At 38.9% G+C, this 16,115-nt stretch overlaps 1 protein-coding gene and 1 long non-coding RNA gene across 4 annotated transcripts in view; one reads left to right on the top strand and one right to left on the bottom strand.

The window, feature by feature from the left end:
* The window catches only part of LOC121641784 (protein kinase C-binding protein NELL1-like), a 316,585-nt gene extending 312,156 nt beyond the window's left edge, over positions 1-4,429 (bottom strand). For all 3 annotated transcript variants that reach the window (XM_041988075.1, XM_041988084.1, XM_041988092.1), the window contains exons 1-2: positions 4,316-4,429; positions 3,678-3,806 (exon numbers count right to left, since the gene is read on the bottom strand). In XM_041988075.1, the coding sequence (XP_041844009.1) occupies positions 3,678-3,806; positions 4,316-4,364 (178 nt within the window). In that variant the 5' untranslated portion in view covers positions 4,365-4,429. The remainder of the gene's footprint in view (positions 1-3,677; positions 3,807-4,315) is intronic.
* Positions 4,430-9,769: 5,340 nt separating this feature from the next.
* On the top strand, positions 9,770-15,683 carry LOC121653709. The gene is made up of 3 exons (XR_006012844.1): positions 9,770-9,782; positions 12,420-12,422; positions 15,621-15,683. It is a non-coding gene; the product is annotated as an uncharacterized LOC121653709 (long non-coding RNA).
* Positions 15,684-16,115: the final 432 nt, after the last annotated feature.

Raw genomic sequence — 16,115 nt, 5'->3', positions numbered from 1 at the left:
TTGAAATGAGTATTTCTACAATTTTTGCTATAAGAGCTGACTTTGAAGCCTGTATGAATCCACTTGAAATACACAGATGCAAAAACAGAAGCAATATAATGTCTAAACATTACTTCATGGTCTACCCGTTGCACACTGAGCTGAACATGGATAAATTCACAAAGTCTGGGAAGAAAGCATGTCTGGTAATGCATCCTACTGTTGCCTATGTGTTTTATGGAACACTCAGATTTCAGAAATCTCTCTGGGAAAGCTTGTATAAAGAGACAACATCTGTTTGAAGTTGAGTTATTTCACTATGGACAAAATTAAAACACCAGACCCGAAATGTACCCACCAGAGGATAAGAAACAAACTAATAATCGCCATTACTTTAAATCTAAATCAACACTGGGGCAGAGGGGGTCTTGAGTAATGAGGCTGACAATCTGGGTTCCAATGCAAGATGAGAAACTAGGTCAACTCGCATCCGGGCAAACTAACTTTATTCAGTGCATCTGATGTTAGAGCAATAGAAGCGACCCTGTTCATAAGAAACACATATTACAAAAAAATGCAAATATCCTCACAGTTACAAGAGCTTTGTTTCCTGCTGTCCAGTGGGGATTGTTAGTTTTTTTGTTGATTTTATTTTTTTTTTTTCTATTGCTTCCTTTAGTATAAGGTGGAATCACAAATCCAGTTATGGAAATGTAAGCAGAGACAATCTTCTGACTCTATGTGTGTTATTCTTCTAAAAGCATAAAAGAAGAGTTACTGAAATCTATTTTTTTATCCAAACCATCTGGTGTGAGTGAATCACTGGCGACAAAAAGTCCTGCCAAAGACATGGCCAGAAATGTCTCTTTCTCCGTCATTGAGATTAATTGGATGACTCTTTGCCCTGCTTTTCTTCATTTCATTTTACTATTATTATAATATCACTTTTTCTTTCAGATTCAGACATCACAACGGAGAGATATGAAATTGAGACCAGTGCAGTTGAACTGAATAATTGCAATAAAAATGAATCCAGTCACACCAGAACAGCTTCTTGTTCTGAACTATGCAAAAGTCTGAATATATTGTCAGAAAGACAGGAAATAGGTGCAGCAGTTTTTTTGACATATCTGAAGTCATAAATGGAAATACACTGCATAAAGCAAAATCAGTTCTAACAAACTAGAAAATTAACATCTGGTCTAAGCAGATTTATTATTCAGCACAACCAGAAGATTTCACTTATTGTTTTAAGTAGTCTTGAAGGACTTTCCACAGCTCTTCTTTGGATGTTGGCTGCCTTTTGCGTCATTCTCTGTAAAGATGATCCCACACTGCTTCAGTAATGTTGAGGTCCAGGCTCTGGGGAAGATTCATTCCTCCATCAGACCTGTTGCCACTGATTTTCAGTCCAGTACTTGAGTTATTTGGCAAATCTCAGCCTTTTTTCCCCATGTCCCTTCCTGAAGAATGGCTTCTTGACATCTTCCCTTCTATGGAGACCACTTCTGACGAGGCTTCAACTAACAGTAGATACATCAGCTGAAGGTACAGATGCATCTCTCAGGTCCTTATTCCAGTGCAGGGTAGCAGCAGGGCTGGAGTCTATCCTATCTGCTATCATTTGAGAGGCAGGAAACAACCAACTCAGCTAGACAACCTCTTTTTTTAGTTACCTCAGATGTTTTGAGAATACACTGCACACCAGGCTAAGTTATGCCTAGTTTTGAGCAAATAGTTCTTTGGTACTATTACATATAGATATGGTGTTAGGTTAATTGGTGTTTCTAAATTCTCCCAAGGAGTGGATGTGAGCATGTTTTCTCTCTCTGTTTTGGCCCTGTGATGAACTGGTGACTTGATGTATATGTATACAGGTGAATTAGGACCCATTTCTTTATTGCTGTATCAATGCAGCTGCACATTAGTGTCAATGCAACACATTTATTACGATTAAACCACCGAACCTTAAGAAAATCATGCAGCTGTGACATTTTCCTTTTTTCAATCATTGCGATACAGCTCACATTTATGACATTTCCACTGCTATCTCAACATGATGCATGTGACATAAGGATATTGAAAATAAAGCCAACCCCTTTCACTAGGACAAATATGCCTTGTACGGACTACAGTCACTTAGTTGGTGTTGTTAAGACCCTAACCAAAGCAAGAGATTGCAAGTTCAAATCCAAAATCTGGTAAATTCAGTAAATTTGGCAGAACGAAATGAGTGGAGCCATATGTGTTACAGACCCATGACAGCAGCAAAGGGGTAAAACCAAAGTATTAAATGGGTCACAACACAAACAAGTCCAGCTTTCCCCCATCGGACTTGCCTGCTGTTTCCTATGCTGTCTCACTGCTGCGCCCAGGAGTCGGGAAACTGTGTAGGGAAAGGCGGTTGGAGTAGGGGTGTGTGTGGGCTTGTACCAAGTAAAAAGTAAGACTGTGTATCCCGTAAGGCCTCCAGCTCTGAATCTTGGACAGCTTTACCTCGGCAGAGTTGGCCAATCCGCCCTGGCTTCATTCATGTGGAGCCAGTGGTGTGCTGAGCCAAGCACTCGAGAAAATAAAACCACATGCACTCACACAAAGAACATCTCTCCTCTGCTTTATATGAGTTTCAATACCCAGTGTTGATATGAGTCTCAACACCCAGGGCTACTCATTTTAAATTCAAGCTGTTTGTGCCTGTATCCTTGTACTTGAATAGGCTTGTCAAAGAAGTGAAAAAAGCTAAGCATTTCCTCTTCCTAACACTGTAGGCTAATGTTCCTGGGTTAGAACAACATCAGGCAATCCTATAAAGAAAAAAAAAAAAAAAAAAAAAACAAAACAATGGAAAACAGAGGAAAAAAGAGCATAATGCCCCCAAAATCTTTTTGATTTTTTTAAGTAGCTGTTGAAACTGTTTGAAGGTGTTCTAATATCTGTTTTTGTCTAATAAACAGAAAATGTTCAATCTTACATACGACCTCTCTATTTCCTCTCACTGTTTGACAATCTTTCCTGCAGCATCCAACTAGACCTTTTTTTTCTAAAGTGGATAGCACCTCAGCAGGAGGGACAAATAGTGACAAATGTTCCACCAGAATGCAGCGAAGTAAGCGATAATAGCTCATTCAAAGCAATGTCTTGACATCTAAAATCACAAGAACAGGACAAACACTTTGTCATTCCATCACTGTCTTCCTAAATGTGCCCCTTTCTTTCCCGTGCTAAAAAAAAGAGGGAAGAAGAGGTAGAAAAGAAAAAGCAATCCGACCACACGCTGTGCACCCTTCAGAGTCCTCACAGCTGATTTCCATTCAGCACCAGTTGTTAGGATCACACAGAAAGCAAAATTAGAAAGAATTTCAGTGTCTTAGAAAGCCAACAGACAGCAGCGCTCAAGTGTGTCCGAGACTGTGAGCATCTGCTGTCTCGGACAAATTAAATGTGGAGTAAATACGAGTGGAGGCTCCCCGGAGTTGTCAGTTTCAGCATACCCTCTAAGACTGTGACACCAAAAGGTGTGGCGCAGCGTGGATGTGCTCTCACTAATTAACGACACAGACAGAGTAAAAAAAAAAAAAAAAAGAAAAGAGAGTATATATATATATATATATATATATATATATATATATATATATATATATATATATATATATATCAACTTGAGCGGCGCAAAAAAATTGAAAAAACATTGTCATTACCTCGGAAAAGGAAGGCTTTGCTGCCGTTGTGAAGCCCCGCCACTTGGGTAATTCCATAGGTGGCATTTACCAGGTCAAGTTCATTGATGATATCAATCTGGTAGTCTTGATCTAAACCGAAAACAAAAGCTGGAGAAGGGAGATGAAGGTTAGAGGATGGTAAGTGGAAGGCTCGCAACCTGCTAAGAGGACTAAACCTTGAACGGATTTAAGCATTAATTTTACATAGGCTAGACATTATTGTTAATTGTTTGCGTTAAAAAGCATCTTTTGGGAAACAAAAAGTCAAGCGTTTTTTTTATTATTATTATTTAACAGTATAATTCTAATGCTGTCCACTATAGAAGGGGAAAAAAGCCCGCAGCCATCACCTGTGCTCTCCACGGACTGTGGGTGCACTGCTAGTTAAAGGTGCAGGTAGAGGGTTTGATCGCTTTAATCGTAGGCTACCTGTCCTGAGGCAGAATTAAAAAAAACTCCACCAACACATAAAAAATACGCTGCAGTACAAAAACTAAGCAAAAATCTCAACATGCGTGCGCGCATGGTGCAAAGTGAGGCGCACAAAACGTCAAGACGCTCAAGTTTGGATATAAAAATCATTAATTGCGATCAGTTTGCCCAAAGCTTGTACTCACCTGGTTTGGTGAAAAAGAAAAAGGACAACAAAGTCACGTAAATATCCATTTGTGTAAGAGATGCGCTGCACAAGAGTTCGTGAGTCGTGCGCTCCACAGTGTATCCACACCAACACACTCTGGTCCGTCTGGCGCTGTGCGCCGTTCTCTCCTCGCCTGGATGTAGAGGAACGGAGGAATGGTCCACAACACCAGCGCAGGGGTTCCTCACTGCACAACCTGATCTATTTATAGTGTCTTAACGCAAGCGATCAGTCAGCGCATGTCATTGAAAATCACACACATCGACTTTTAAATAGGTAAGAAGGAAAAATTATTCTGCAGATGGACATGTTGAGAATAATGTCTTTAAATCTTCAAAATCCCCCCGTTAAAAGTAAAGAAAGTTCCAGTTTTGGAGGTGAGGATTGGGTTTTCAAAGGAAACTGTGAGTGGAGGAGATTCGCTGTAATTGATACGTGCAGCTGCTTTTCTCACATCAGAAATAAAACTGAATTTGTGATTTTATGGAGTAAATTAACAAGTGCGACTGACAAAGTCGAGCACATTTTAATAATGGAACGTAGATGCTGCACCTTTAGAATATTCTTCCAGAGAGGGATTTACATAACATTCCGTTTCTCCACTCGGTATTCCCCCATCAGTCTTCTCAGCTCCTCAATAAACCTCTTCCTCTCTCCTCATCCTTGCCTCAGAAAAGCCTCTGGATTTATAAGCCCTGCAGCTCCAGCCCTCCCTCTCCTCTGAGGCTTGTCCTTATTGAGAACCATTAATCATACCCTTCTCCTCCCTGCGTCTAATTTGTGTACATTGTCAGGCTGTCTGGGTTACCTGCTTTAGCGCAAACAGTGAGGACTATAGCGGCGGTGTCTCAATGGTTGTGGCAGACTGTGCACAGCCTCCTCCACCTGTGCAAGTGTGTTTTACACCAGGGACAGTGTAATGTCTGCATTGGGATGCAGGTCACTGCTCCAGCCTCCGAAATTAGACTCTAAACAATAGCAGAAGTCAGGATTCTGAATTCTGAATTCAGTTCTAGTGTTTTTCGTTTTCTAAAACAGTCATACAAAGTATGTGTTGCTATTTCATCCAGAATACCTGTTGACCATATCATGATCCATTGTCAGCATTCTGGGCATAATTTAAGTAAAAAGTAGCAAACAGTTGCGTGAATGTTTACTAGATGTGTACAATGTGTAAAACCTGCCAAATATGGACAGATGCAGGACCTGCTGCAAAGATTTTCCATCCTTTGTGATTACAGTGCAGTTATATTAACAAATGTGTCTGTTTTCAGCTTTGTGATAGATATGTTTGATTTTTTTTCTCCTCTGCAGGTCTCACTGATGTATGATCAGTCAATAAAACATCTCCGTGTTTCACAGTCTTGTTTTCAGGTGTGACACTGATTCAGTAGTTGCAGTTTTGTTGTCTACTGGTGGTGCTGTCACACACTCATAAGGGGTCTGGGCAACCTGGTGGTCCAGAAATGCAATTTCAGTTTTACAGTAAGGATCTGAAAGTACAGGTCCAGAACTGTGGGTCTGAATCTGCGGCTCTCTGGATCTGCAGAGTCATATTGAAATAGACGGTGAGCCAAATTATTCAGGACATAAACTGGTTCTCATCTGCAAGTAGATTGAGTGACCTCAGGTGCAGCGACGACTGCACTACAGGAAACTACTTCAACATTGTGTGCATTTGCCTGTTAAGGTGCTACTTACTGCTCTGGCACTTATCAAACAAAGCTGGTACTATAGTTTTAAAGCTCAGAGGGTTCTCACTTCACACATGGAGTTGTTTGTCCATTTAGAGACACCGTAGTAAAAACGGTGGCACAAAAACGTCAGATACCAAAAGCGTTTACATCATACATCACATTCACACCCTGATGACGGAAGCTGCCATGCAAGGCACCAACTACGACCCATCAGGAGCAATTTGGGGTTCGGTGTCTTGCTCAGGGACACCTCGACATGAGCTCGACCGGCAACACTCAGGCTACAAGACGACCACTCTACCCACTGATCAACGCTTCCCACGCTGAACTTGTGTGGTATAAGAAATGGCTGCAAGTGTTATCCAACATGTTTTTAATAAACATCATTTTCATGTTAGTTTTTCTTCTCTATTGTAGACAGGAACAACCAGAAGACTTATACAAGGTGTATTTATTAGAAGAGTTTTGCAGTGTGACATGCCGAATCCAGTTGAATGAAGACGCATGCAAATTGCTTTTAAACAATATAATCACTGTTTAACACAGAAAGAAAAATGTTTTCTTTCTGCCTGCAGAGGGAAGTACTTTCTCAAATGTAAAAAAATAGCTTAGGTCTAAGTTTAAATGTCAACATGGACAGTTAAGGCTTGAATTTCATCAAGGAATGTGTATAGGCTATTGAAAGGGAGTGGCGCTCTATATATAGTGGCAAAAATGAAGGGACACGACCTTATGGTGGCAACATATGATCATATATTCGATTCCTTTCAGTTTTGGACCAATTTTAATCTGCAGTAAGTATATGCATATAAAAACAACCCAGTGCAGCAAGAAACTGCCATGAGCATAAAGTTACAAATCTATTTAAATGGCAAGTTGGTGCATTCTACACGAAGAATGTAAGGGGTGTTAGAAGAAGAACTGTTCTTGGATGTCTGAGAGTCTTCAAGAGCTTTTTGAAGGTTGAGGGAAGCCTCTCTGATATCATGTGGCAGCTCGTTCCACAGTCTGGACTGAGGCTGTCTTGTACACGCCAGACAGGTTTCTTTAGGTGAATGCAGTTGTCGTGAAGATGCATAAGCATGCATGGTGACAATTTAAATAAATGGGTGCAGATAAGAGAAAAATCCCTCATTTAGGAAGCAGTAGTGGTTTAAATTAAATTCAGGCAGCCATGGGAAGCCAGTGAAGTTCAGTGAGTAGCGGAGTGACATGCACCCTTTTTGCTTGATCAAACACCAGATGAGCAGTCTCATCCTGGACCATCTATAGGGGTTTCACAGTGCATGCTGGGAGATGTGCCATTTGACTTTTCCTTTGCATAACACTGAATAACCACATGTCAAGTTCTACTTGTCAATGGGAACCAAATTGAACAGCTCTTAGAGAGTAAAGGAGTAAAGAGCAAAATAAAGAGCAGGACACATTCTCAGTAGTATGTTTATGCTTCAACTTAAGTGAAAAGCTGCCCCACAGTCACTTTGAGCTCATCAGTAACCCAACCAGCAACTGCAGTCTAATAGGGAAAAAAAGCAACTGTTTAAAAAACCTAAAACTTCTTGAACAAAGCTGTCTGATGCCGACAGAGGCCAAGGTTTATTTTTGTTTTAAAAGAATGGGGCTTTTAAACCCACAGGAGGTGAGATGGCACTCGGGTGCTGTTAAGATTCAATGCTTACTTTCAGCACAATCTTTAATTTAAATTATGGATGTTTTTCACCATGTTTATTCTAGCCATGGATATGTTTGACCTCACAAAACCCTTAGTGGTAATTATGCAGTTCTTTCAAATATAGATTTGTAATTACTCAGGGTGTATAAGGCGTTCTTTACAGAAAAAACAGGTGAACTTGTGACATGCATCGTGTCCTAAAAGTTCTCTTGACAAGGATATATATATATATATATATATATATATATATATATATATATATAAATAAAGCAACACTTTTACTGTTTTTACCTTTTTAGATCAATGTATTAAATTGACATATGCTAATTTTGTATTTAAATGTCTCATAGTTGGCACATTTACTTGGCACTAGAAAAACAAATGAATAATTGTATGAGTTTACCCAAAGCTGGAAGTTTAAAATGCATATAAATATATTCTGACTAAAATCTTTTAAAACTGTAACTCTCAAAACCAGGCGAACATGATGCAGGTGGAGATCAACTGATCAATTTTTGCTTTCATTAACTTGTGTTTTGCTTTTTATTTCTCAGCATCCCCAGCCTAGAATAATGGTGCTTATTGACTCGTTCTTGTCGTCTCCACTCTCAATCAGTCGAGGCAGATGGGTGCTGACAATAGATATTTACAATGAGCCTTTCCTTAAGAAACTATAATTTCAAACCCAGACTCTATTTCAGGGTCATGCTGTTAATAGAAATGCAGAGCATGGGTAGTCTTGCTGAAATAAACAGTACCTTTCCCTGGAAAGTTCTTTATGCTAACATTTGCATGGTAATATACAGATGTATTTTGATCTACAGAACCCAGAACAAATATAGCTCAAGACTTCATTTTAAGGAGTCAAAAGTCTTTTGCATTTCCCGTTCATGTCTAAGGTGCGAGCTAGATTGGGTCAATTAAACCCAGTGAAGTGTGACACTCCTCCCCAATAGAATTTTTTAGAATACCAGCTGAAGTTGTTTTTACTTCAGATCTGTTCATGTCACAACCCTTTACAGGAATGAATGAAAGAAAAATACTTTATTTATCCCACAGGGAAATTGTAATAATAGTCAAGTTGTCTCTGGTGTGTTATGCACTTTATTAAGACAACCTGTGCCTTTTAAAAACTTTAACAATAATACTCATAACACTTTTTAAATGTACTAATCAAGCTAAATCCAATTTTTTGGAGAAAAAAACATTAATCTATCATGGCATTAAAACAATGATAATAAACTTCCACAATTATTTCATCATGACTAATTAACAAGTAGGCTATACAAAAAAAAAAAAAAACTAATAAGTATGCTGTAAAGTAACTGCTGGGTTAACATTAGAATTTCTATAATATATTTCACTAGCGTATATCCATGTATATTTCTGATGCAAGTTGGATTAATTGAAATACAAGAGGAACACTCAGCCTCATGAGGTTCTTATGACACTTCATTGTGTCTTGAACTCAAACAAAATCATAGTAAAATAAGAAAGATCTATAGCTAAAGTGGTCATTTTCAGCTTTCGACATGAGAGGTTAAATCGCTCCAGCTGCCATCTCAACAGTATTGCAGCTTGACCAGAGCAAAAGCTTTGTTGTCTGAAATTGTCTTCCATGAAGAGACACACTGTTCTTGCACTGGGTAGCTCAGGCGGACATGAAAGAAATATATATCATATATATTGAAGAGCTAGGATTCTGATGAGCAGCATTTGTAGTCCCTAAACATTGTAGCCTGGGGAACAGAGCCATGCATCAGAGTCCTGAACTGTCTGTTGAAAGCCAATCATTACCCATTAATCGCAGTGTTAGAGCACTCCCCATATAGTGGGGAACTTTGTAGCTCTCTGGCAGCGTGGTGTATGTGGCATCATGCGAGACAAGGCTTTGTGTGCCAGGCTTGAATATGTTACCTCTGAATTTGCTTTTAAACATAGCTCCATTTACATGGTTCATCCTAACCCTGTGAGGAAAGTGCACTTTTATGCTTGTGCAGATAAATGGGAGAAAAACACAAAAATGAAAGTATATTAATGATAGCACTTATACTTCATCCACTCCATCCATCCATGTATTTTCTAGGGGGGGTACACCTGAGATAGGTTCCCAGTCCATCACAACACTTTTCCTTCATCATCAGCTAAAAAAGGCATGACATGAGTTTTATGAGTTTTAATAAAAAGGGACAGCAGGTGACTGAATAAGTCAAGAGACATAGAGCACTGTACAAGATGCCCTTGCAGCTTATTTTCTATTGATCATCATTATCAAATGTTGGGAAAAACTGGTGTGGCAGAGTGGGAAGTTACCAAAGAAGAGTGCCATTTCCTTTTGTTCCTTCGTTTCCCCTGTGAGAGCTACTTTTAAAGAGTCATGTTGCCCTATCATTTTACCTTGTCTCTCTATCATAGAATAAATAACAGTCTTGCACATGGGAGGTGAACGTGCAAACAAAAGGATCGGGCCTAGTGCTAAGGAGTGAAATATGATTGTGTCTGCATGTGAACATAAAAAGAGCATACCGCCTTAAAACAAGTGAACCTGAAGTGCCCCTTGTACTGTACCAAGTGCTATTTATCAAGGAAAACACCAGAATGAACTGGAACAAGAGATCACTATATTTAAAAAGAATAATTTATTTATAAACAAAATAAGATCCTTTAAAAACTTTAATGGTCTGGATGCTGGACATATAAAGGAGAGGACAGTATTTCTGTACTGACAGACTTCAGACCAAAGAAATGGACCAAGCAAAAAAAAAAAAAAAAAATAAGACAATTCTATATGTGGGGAGGCTCAGTCAGGGCAGTGTTACAAACCACATTACTATGCATGGAATTAAAACAACCAATCAAGTGATAACCCTTCAAACACAACAAAACACATGCAAAGACCACTCTCCCTTTGGAACCCCTCCCTTTAATATAGTCTAAAGTCCATAATCCAAATTGAATAAATACAGAAAATAACCAAGAGTGGGAAAACAGTTAGCACCCCAATGCTAAACCCAATAAAAGAATTACAAGGAAAAAGCAATTAACATAAAATAAAACTTAAATGGTCCAGACATGTTAAATGAAAGAGATATACCTTGTCAAAGCACAGGTGCCCACTCCTTTCTCACTCCTGGCTCCTGGTGTATGGAGGTGACTGAAAACTGTTTAAAACAACCTATGCATTAAAACAATGAATGCTTACATTCTAGTTCATAAAGGAGGTCATATGCTGCTGCTGCTGCGTAGGCATACCTTGTATCCTAAGTGTTCTGTTGAAGCCTCTACTCAAGATTTTATCTTGAGCATTAATTTCTTCCACACAAAGGCCTCTGCTGCCTGCTGCTCTCAGGTTTGGCGCATCAGGCAGAAAGACCCATGATGGGGAGTGTCTCCGCCCCTCTTTTATAGACTCTGCCCCCTTGGCTCAACTCTGCCATCTAGGCTTACAACTTAGCAACTTAAACAAAAAGTTCAAGTTTTGGTTGTGAAAAATTGCTAACACAGTCTTGATTTCATTTGCCCAGCTTCAGAGTTACCTAAAGTTTGATTACAGCCTGTGTTAACCTTTGTGCAGTTTTACCAGAAACGAAGAGTGGGACGGGCTGCTCACAACTCACCTTGTATTTTAATTTTCTTAAGTAGTAAATCTCATGTTAAATTGAGGGGTGGAAGCAAGAAGAAGGTTATGACTTTGTGCTGTCTGACACTGGTAAAGCCAGATGCTACTCTATAAGGAAAAAGTCATAGTGTTTTAATCGTATTTTGTCAGATGAAGTTTGAGTCTTATTGACTGTCACTTCTCCAAGAACATGACTGATGTGTTACCCAGATATACTTAATGAAAATTAAAACACTAGTCAAGGTTTGAAAATGTGGAGCTGGAGACCAACGCAGCTGCTCTCAGGTCACAAGTCAGGCCACACAGGGACAAACAACTCATGCTCACACCCTTGGTTGAATTTAGAATATCTAATTAACTTAACCCACTATGGTACCTTGTTGCCCTCAGGCAACAAATCCATTTTTGCCCTATCATATCTCCACAATGCAAATCATGCAATACTTTAACATGGATATTTTATTTCTTTTTTTCATTAATGTTTTTATTCTTATTAATTCATTTTCCTTAGATTTACTGTTAATTGCTGGTTCTAATGATTCATTTCATGTGTAAGCATTCAAATGACAATTATGCAAACGTTGAACAACTTAGGACAGAGACAAAAAAAGACTTGGAAAGTAAATAGTATTGAAAAGAAAACAGCTGAAGTAACATGTTGCAACTATTTATGCTAATTAATAACATGCCAGTAATATATTTGGATTTCAAAAGAACTCCTTGAGTGGTAGAGTCTCTCAGAAGCAAAGATGAGAAGAGGTTCAGTGATCTGCAAAAACCAATGTGGTCAGTTATGAATTAAATATGAGTTTACGAGATTCACAAATTATTACATTCTGGTTTTTATTTACATTTGACACGTCATCCTGACTTTTTTGGAGGAGTGAGGTTGGGGTTGTAATCAAACAACAACTGTGCTGTGCTTGTAATACAAAAGATGAAATTATTTGACCCTTTTCTGATTTCAGAGCCACATTTTTCAAAATGGATCACTTCATTCCACCAGGACAGGAAATTGTAAGTGTTTTTCAGCCACTACAACCTGCTGTGAGGGCAGAAAAAGTTGTGGATTAAATGGGCACCTCTTCTGTAGTTTGTGCATTGTCCACAAAATGTGTCACTGGAAGGCAATTATCAGGTCACACAAAATCTCTAAGCTGTGGACATGACGGGCAATTGTCCCTGCAAGTCAGTTGGTTTGATTCTTTTGACAAATATAGCAACACTTATGCCAAGCATGACCCACTTTTGCTTTCAACTTTCTTCATGCAGAGGTAAACACACTTGCCAGACTCAAAGAAGCAGAATTTCTGTTGCAGTGTGATTGAAATGACAACTTTCTGCTGCATCACTCAGATCAGATTTCTCTAACTGCAGACAAAAGCTCGCTGTCAGTAAAAATACCAGGAAAAACAAGAAAACACTTAGAAAATAAAAAATGCAAATATCTAGAGATAACACCACATTTTACCGCCTTTGAAAACCTGCATAAAAAAAACTAAAACAGGCAGCTTCAACATTTTAGCTCTCCAGTTCATGTAATTTTCATTTTGTCAACAAATTATCTAAATATATATATATATATAAAAAAAAAACATCTACTGATCTTAGTTACATGTATTGCGATGCCATAAAAGCCTGAAAAAATATTACTTTGTCTGACATTGTTTTGTGCAACATAGATCTAAAGAATCTTCCAAATGCTAGAAATCTGCCATTGGTGGGGATGTGTCACCGTGTCATTTCTGATTGACAACCACACAGCTTATAAAACCACATTTTCCCTTAAACATGTTCAATTCTCCAACTGCACATAAATACGCTCTGTAAAAATACTACTAAAACATCCATGACTTAAGATCATGATGCTAAATTCAAAGTCAGGGAAGAAAATCAGGATTATTAATCCTTAATGCATGGGTTATTAAGTATTAAGTTATTAAGCCACATGGTTTTTACATACAATATTTTACTTACATATACAGTGATGTTTTTTTATTCCTTAATATTTTACTTTTTACATTCCTTTGAGGAAGTATTAAACTTAATGTAGGCTGCATTAAGGGACACGAGGGAATTGTTGCAGAGCAGCACACATGCACACCTTTAATAAAAAGACCAGTTCAATGCTTATGGTTCATTCCTTATTTAATTAGATATGAATCTCCAACCCTGGGGTGGGACTCAACAACCTGGAAATTAAGCAAGTCACTCTGACATAAGAGATAGGCCTGAATTCTTAATACCACATAGTCAGTTTCCTTAGAAAAGGTGTTCTTTAACACAGTCCGCTCAGTCCTACTAGATAAAGTATAAAAATTCAGCAGTAGTGTAACAATTCAAGTTTGGAAAATGTGAGATGTTATTACAACTCCAGGTGGATGTTTTCTGTTTGGCAGAGTTCAGGTTTTAGATGTTTTCCTGCTGCAACACAATGACTTCAATTACTGGGGAATTAAGAGGCAGAACTTGACAACAAACCATTGGGTTTAAATTATGTGCTGGGGCAGGAAGGTGCTGTGGCGTCATTGGCCTCACCCTCTCGAACCACAGCTGCAGATTCGCCGACCCAGCTGGAACACCCAAGAGCTATAAAAAATTATCATTGAAAACTAAATAAAGTGATGCAAATGGCATTTGAATTGTGTCTGTACATGTTAATTTTATAATTTAAAACAAAGGCATAAATTACCTGCATCATCCGGTGCCTTTGGTGTGTTTGTGTCCCCCTCTTCCTCCATCACAACTCATCTTAGGACAGATTCACCAGCTTTTTGTCTGTGGACGTTCCCCTTCCTCCATTTGTGGTGCACACACTCATGTGGAGAGTGATGGGCTTTTTTGCCTCCACTTTAAGGCCTGACCACTTCTTTTGGTCATCTGCCACTCCAGATGGCAGATGCCTTTCTGGCATTGATGATGCCCATGCTGTGCCCACCAATTAAAACCTTCATATATTTTGCAATATTGTGTCCATTAGGATTTCAATCTCACATTCCAAAAAATCCTGCTTCTTTGCTCTTTTCCTCTCCTGACCCATCATGGCAATGATTTCAGTTAATATTTATCAATGGGCGTTCACCTGACCTTTTATAGCCACCATATGGGCAGGGCAAGGTGCTCCCTCACATGTGCCAGCATTAAGAGTTTTTTTCTGATTCATAAACAGAAACAGGCATATAAATCCGAAAGTTTTTGTGCTCTGGATTTTCTGTTCTTCCAGTGTACGCCACCTGTAGTGATCTTTCCTATGTACAGTTTTATAAATGAAGCCCCCAGAAATGGGCATCCCTGGAGTAAGTCTTAACTATTTATTAACTTTCTACTGACCTACCCATGTCCATTAATTCTAACTGTGACCATATATTTGTCATGGATTGAGGAGGAAGTGGACCCAAATGCAGGACTCGGAGGCGGAAGGCAGACAGAATGTAGAAACAATGTTTTAATCCTATAAACAGACCTTGCTTTGGACGAACACCGGGAAAACACAACAGATGATCTGGCAAAAGAAAACTGTAAGGGGCATAAATATACTGAGGAATTAATTGGGAACAGGTGAAGTGAATGCGTAAATCAAACCAAGCTGAAGATCCCAGGTTGTCTTATGAGGACGCAGTATATTATGACTATAATAATAACTATTTTCTACTAACATCTTCCTCCATCATTCCAGAAAAATCACTCTGAGAGAAATAAAATTCTGTCTCCTCCACCACAAGTGTCTCTGTTTCCCTGCAACAAATATTACATTTTTGTAAAGCTGAAATTTACAGCATGCAGTTCTCCACCGGTGAACAGATATAAATATATGTCAAGAAAAACCCTAAAAACATCATCATTAAATATGAAACAGGTCTTAAAGTGGTTCTATTATGCTCATTTCAGGCTAATTTATTTCAGTATGTGGGTGCACATGGGCAGGAATCAATCCAGCACTTTTCAAATCCCTTTATTTATTTTATAAGAATCCTCTCCATAGGCCCTCAGATCAGCCTCTGCCAGAAACAGAAGCAGAATGAGACTCTTCGCCCTGAGCTATGCATCCCCCTGATGCCTCTGACTGATCAGCTGCTGGGATTAGTTGTCGGGAGCGCACACTGGTTTCGTCATAGAACCACAGGACTTGTAAACAAACTGAAGTAATATAAATGCTCAGTAAATAATGTCAATACAAAACAGCCGTACAGACTCAAGCCCGTATCTGACCCTGAAAACGAGACTGGACAACTCAGCAACCTGCAGCAAGGAATTCAGCAGGGCATATCTTTTTGGTAAATACTTTGCTTACCAGCTATGGACCATTCTCAGTTTTAGTCACTGATCACGTGACTTGCACGTCCGCGACGTTCATTGGGGCAAAAAGATAAACAAAGCAGACTCACTTCTACAGGTTTAGCTACAACATATAGCTTTTCGTGTTAAAAAAAATAATGGTACATCTGTGTTGTGCCTTTGGATGTTCCAATCAACATCCCAAGAATTGGATTTTATTTTACAGACTGCCTGCTAACCCTGAACGACGGGTTAAATGTGTTGCTGCATCCAACGAGATAACTGAAAACTGTCAGAAAGCTCTCAGCTGTGTATCAAGCACTTTGTCTGTGGTAAGTTTATTGAAAATTTTGTTTCGTAGCTTTCCAAGTCTATTTATGGTGGGCTACACTAATTTTGAATATATTTATTTATGAAAAATTAAGCCAATGCATTACTAAAAATGCAGAAAACTGCAGTGGTTTAACATTATTGTGCCCCAGGACCAGACACTTCAGGTCAGTCTGTTGTTAAC

This window comes from Melanotaenia boesemani, chromosome 1 (assembly GCF_017639745.1).
Source record: "Melanotaenia boesemani isolate fMelBoe1 chromosome 1, fMelBoe1.pri, whole genome shotgun sequence".
NCBI lineage: Eukaryota > Metazoa > Chordata > Actinopteri > Atheriniformes > Melanotaeniidae > Melanotaenia > Melanotaenia boesemani.
The sequence above is the reverse complement of the archived record's forward strand: the minus strand, read 5'-3'. Positions and strand labels throughout refer to the sequence as shown.